The sequence below is a fragment of the Parus major genome, chromosome 23 (assembly GCF_001522545.3).
Source record: "Parus major isolate Abel chromosome 23, Parus_major1.1, whole genome shotgun sequence".
In the NCBI taxonomy this organism is placed as follows: domain Eukaryota; kingdom Metazoa; phylum Chordata; class Aves; order Passeriformes; family Paridae; genus Parus; species Parus major.
In genome coordinates this window covers 1,258,571-1,263,657 of record NC_031791.1, presented here as the reverse complement: position 1 = coordinate 1,263,657, position 5,087 = coordinate 1,258,571, and the positions used below count along the sequence as shown (strand labels likewise).

General features: G+C 43.4%; 1 protein-coding gene across 1 annotated transcript in view; it reads right to left on the bottom strand.

Annotated features, from left to right (window-relative positions):
* Positions 1 to 620: 620 nt before the first annotated feature.
* IFNLR1 (interferon lambda receptor 1) overlaps positions 621 to 5,087 on the bottom strand; it is a 7,252-nt gene continuing 2,785 nt past the window's right edge. Inside the window, exons 3-7 of the mRNA XM_033519635.1 lie at positions 4,859 to 4,904; positions 3,182 to 3,565; positions 2,618 to 2,774; positions 2,213 to 2,337; positions 621 to 2,053 (exon numbers count right to left, since the gene is read on the bottom strand). Of these exons, the coding sequence (XP_033375526.1) occupies positions 1,151 to 2,053; positions 2,213 to 2,337; positions 2,618 to 2,774; positions 3,182 to 3,565; positions 4,859 to 4,904 (1,615 nt within the window). The 3' untranslated portion in view covers positions 621 to 1,150. The remainder of the gene's footprint in view (positions 2,054 to 2,212; positions 2,338 to 2,617; positions 2,775 to 3,181; positions 3,566 to 4,858; positions 4,905 to 5,087) is intronic.

Genomic DNA, 5,087 nt, shown 5'->3' with positions numbered 1-5,087 from the left:
GAAATTCTGCCACCACCTGTCCACCCCACCTGTCCCTCAGTTCCTCGGACAAAAACCGATCCCAGGCTCTGTTTGCAGAGCTGGGACATGTCAAAATCATTTTGTAGCAGTTACTCAACCTCAGCGTTTCCTGTAAGTCAAAGCCTGGGGGTTTTTCCTTGATTGCACAAGAAATGGGGTGGTGATTGTGTTTGGATTTGTGTCTTTCCCAATGGAGGGATAACAATGCAGGATGTACCTAAAAACACTTTGCAGAGGACAAAGGAATAGTCCTGCTGCCGAATCTTTTCCCCCACCTCCCCTTTTGACTTTTATTCAGAATTTTAATTAGCACATCTTGCTGCAAAGCACTCCCCAGTCCCTCCTATCAGCCCTTAACTCTTTTTTTCCTGATTTTTAGAAGATTTCAGCTTTCATGGGCTCCATCAACATCTGAGCCTTCTCCCTGAATGCAGAGAATGGCTGGGGAGTGTTTCCTTCTTTATTTTAAGTGACCTGGCTGGGAAATCTCAGAATCCCAGCCCAGGATGGGGTCTTGTTTTAAAGGTAATGTTTTTTTTTAGGATGAGCTGCAGTCCCCCTTTTTAGCCCTGGAAAACAAAGCCACGCACACATGGAGATTTCTATCAAAATATTATTGCTCTCAGACATTCTGCACAGCAGGAAGAATTTCAGCTTCAGTAAGTATAAAATAAAAAATAAATAAACAAGCTTGCTGCACACTTTGGCTCCAGTTTCCCTCTGTTGGAACACAGAAGGCGATTTCTGCAGGATGAGGTGGAGAACTTTGCATCCCACAAAACCCAGATCTTGCTGAATATCTCTGTAAGGAACTTCCAGGGAATAAAGGTGACACAAAGCAGTTCAAAATCTGCTCCAAATCCACGTGCAGGCACAGCACTGCATTTTCAGGCTCCAGCTGATGGTTCCACCCAGGGCTGGGTTGTGATTTTGCCTCCCTCACCCCTGGCTGGCACCTTCTCAGAAGGACAGTCACAGGACAGAGGTGACTTAGCAATAAAATGCACTTTTTGTGTCCCTAAAGCCATTGCCTGGATAAGCCAGCCATCATTTTGTCTTTGTCCAAGGATTCTTTGATATCTGGAACTCTCCAGCGTTTTCCAGGCACTCCCCAGACCTGCTGGGCATTTTAGATCCTTCCCAAGTAATGTGAGTGCTTGTAGCCTGGGAATTGAAACTTTGGATGGTATTTTTCCTCTGTGTTTGAAGCCTCAAAAGCCTCACTGAGCAGGGTGGAGTCGGGCAGTGTCTCTTCTGTAAAATTGTCACTGCCACAGTCGCTTGCAATGCCTTCATCCTCTGCCAGCTGCAGTGTCCACAGGGGGATGAGCAGCTGGCTGCTGGGATCCTCCCTGGGCTGGGATGTGGGGTCCTCCTGGAGCTGCAGATCCACCAGGGATTTCTGGTAATCCCTGGAGAAATGAGGAGCCTTCTTGTGAGGGTTCAGCTCGTGGGGTTCAGCAGGGGTCCCCCCCAGCAGGGGGTGGAGGGGGGTCATTCCCATCCTCTCATCCCCGTTTCCATCACCCTGCCCATCCTCACTGCCAGCTGGGAATCTCACATCAGTGAGGGATATCCTTCCCAAAGAGGAGCACAGGTAAAGAGACGTCTCCTCGTTCTCCTGGGACCCCGAGGTGTCCAGCTCAGCCTTCCTCTCTGCAAAGAGAGTGAATCCCAGGGCTCTGAGCTCAAGCACAGATCTGGTGTCCACAGAGAGCCCTGCAGATCCCGAATCCAAGCTGCTTTCCCCCGGAGCTGCTGTGGGAGGCTGGCACCTGAGATGTCTCTTTGGATACCGAGGCATTTCATGGTATGAGATCAAAGGGCTGCTGTCTTCTTCCTCCTCTTCCTCTGATGATGATGATGATGATGGAAAAGAAGCCACCCATGGCAGGTGATGCTCTCCTAAAGCTCTGTTTGTCCTCCTTTGAGGCACTGGCCTCTCTGTGCAGTTCAGATCATCACTGCAGAGTTCCTTTTCACTCAGCTCCAAGTGCAAGGCTGGTCCAGCTGCTTTAAACTGAGAGAAATCCTAGCAGAGAAAAAGGAACGAGACAGTGAGCCTGTGATGCTTCTAAAAGAAAAGTTTGGATGTGAGCAAGATTACTTCAAAAATGGGAATTATGAATGTAAAACTGAGAAGAGCAGAAAACCAGCAAGTCAGGAGGGGAGCTGAGAATTTGGGCCATACCAAAACCAGAGGCATCTTCCTTTCCTTGGCCTCGTGTTTCACCAGGCAGCAGATGAAGGGACTGACCACGAAGATAAGGACAAGCAGAAGGATCATGACCAGAAGTGGGAACTTCCATTCCACTGCTGAAAAAAGACAGAAATAATCTCTTGTGAGTGGTATTTTTAGAGGAATTCAGGGCTCTACACTGACATAAAATATTCAAGGTTTTCAGAAAACATTTCAGGGTTGGCTTTTTCAAATGAAACTACTTCTACAGAAAGCAGGAACCACTCAGCAGTAAATTCAACCAGCCCCTTTAACAGGAAGCCTTTTATTATTATTTTTTTGTGGTGAAAAGCTGACTTTGGTGGAAATCTTAGCTTTCCCCTCATCCCACTGGATGTTTCCTGAGAAGGGCCATACCTTTGTGGTTTAATTGCACACACACAGGCTGGGAGAATTCGCTGTACTTCAAGCTGATGCTTTCATAGACAGCCCTGGCACTGAAGCAGTAATTGCCTCTGAGAGCAGTGGTGTTGATGGTCACCGTGTCCTTCCTGAAGCAACCTTCGTATTTCTTCTGTTGCCAAAGCAGAGATGATTCTTTCATTATTGGGGTGGTGTTTCTGGATGGCTTTTAGCCCACAGATCCCTTGTGTGGCCCCATCTCTGGCATCTCCCCCAGGGCTGATGGATCCAGGGTGGGAATTCCAGCTCTGCTCTGCCAGGGAATGCTGCCAGTGGCACCTGGATGAGTTTTAAACCTCAGATCTTTAGATTGGCTGCAGCTTCCCCTTCCTGATAAAAATAGGGAACTACCAAAAAAAAAAATAAGGATGCACACACAAACACTTCTACTTTTGGTTTAACTCTGGTTTGGCTGGTTCATTTCCTCCAGGCCCTGGATCCAGTCCCTCCCTCCCTGCCCAGAGCTTTGGAGCTTTTTCAGTTCCTCCATTTCATCTAAAAAGAGCCGATTTTACCCACCTTGTCTTCAGCTCCTGCTTCCCAGAGGTTCAAGTCGTATTTCCAAGTGAGGTTCTCCACGCACTTGGGCAGAGGGAAGGAGGCACTGACGTGGAGGGAATTCTTGCTGACATTCAGGGTCAGCACGGGGGGAGCCAATTCCACTAAAATGGAGTGAGAAGATGTGAGAACTGAGCTTGGCTCGTCCCTCCCCAGCACTGACACTTCCCATGGCTGCTCCTCACTTCCAGCTCTTCTCTCCTGATAACAGGGAAGCAAAGGGCACCTTTTTCTTATCCAAAACACCCCAGAGAGCTTGAGGCCGCTTTGTTCAGCTGGGAAACTGAGGAACAAATTCTTACACTGTTGGAGTCTGAGATACAGTGTGTGTGCCCTTGTTTTTAATATTTGGTTTTAGAATTCAAAGAAACACTGAATTTCATATAATATGAAATTCATGGGCATGTTTTCATGGTGATACATGAGAACAAATGCTAAAGTTAAATAAGAAAAGTGTAAATGTGTAGATTAGAAAGTTTCTTGAATCACTGGGTGAATGGGTGGAGGTTTAGAGTTTAAGGTGGTTTAGAGAGCAGGGGACAAGATGGAGGATTTAGGGTGTTGTCTCTTGTCCTTCTTCCTTTTTCATGTTCTTTCCTAGAGGTTTTTGGGTAGTAGTGAGTGATTGGGTAGAAAATGCCCCAGTGCAGCACAAAGGTGTTGGGTCATTGGGTCACTAATAAAAATAATTTAGTTGGCACCTGTTAATTGGGTAAATGGACATATAAAAGACCTTGAAGAAGATCTTTGTTGGCCATTTTACCCCTTTTCTATCATAGTGCACACAGCTCCTTGTACCTTGTAATGCTGATAAGAAAAAATAAACAACTGAGACCGAACAAGAGAAAAAACTCGCCTCCCTCTCATCAATCTTCAGTTCAAAGGGAAAAGAACCCAAATCCAAAAGTCCTATAAAGGGACATTACACTGGCTACAAAATTCATCCTCAAACAATCCCAGCCCCTTCCTGCTGGTGCTCACTCAAATTTCTGCCATCCATAAATCTCCTGGAGACCTGTGGGGTGTGTTCTATCCATTTGTGGTGTTATAAATCTATTTAATAATCTAATAATCTAATAAATAAAATAGAAAATAATCTATTTAATCTAATATTGTGATATTGGCTTTGGCAAGTATTAAGACGAATATTATATGTTAAAATAATATTTAAGGTATTTTAAAGAAATAAAAATTATTTTAAAGAAATAAAATATGTTAAATATAACATATAATAAATTATATGTTAAATAAACATAAATCATATGTTAAATATATATAAATAAATATTGTTTTGGCTATGTATGTACTTTTTTTTCCTTGCTAATAAGTTTTAAGCTTGAAAGAATCTCCTGGGTACAAAGCAAGGAAGGGCAAAGACAGCGGGGCCAAGCTGTTTTCAGGAAAAGAACAATAGAGCCCAAATTCTCAGCAAGAATAATGATGACCAGCTGATAATAATAAAATCAAATTTTCTTTTATTTGATCTCTTGTAAACACCAGATTGCCAGCTGATAAAATCAAATAAAAATAATGCAGACCAGCAGAAATGGAAATCAGAGATTGTTGGAAATAGGCGGAATCAGGGTGGGGACATGCTAAATAATTCTGGAAAAATTTGAATATGCATCAAACCCTCACAGCAGGATGGGATAAAAAGGGTGTTCCCAAGATATCAGGGGTGTTCCTGGCAACCCAGCGGGGCACCGGGATGTTTTAACCCTTTGCTTTATTTCCTTTGTCTCCTGATTGTCTTTTTGTTTCTATTCAACTTTTTATAATTTAATAATTTATTTATTATAAATTTATAATTTATAATTTATTACTAAATTTATTAAATAAATTTATAATTTATAATTAATAATTTATA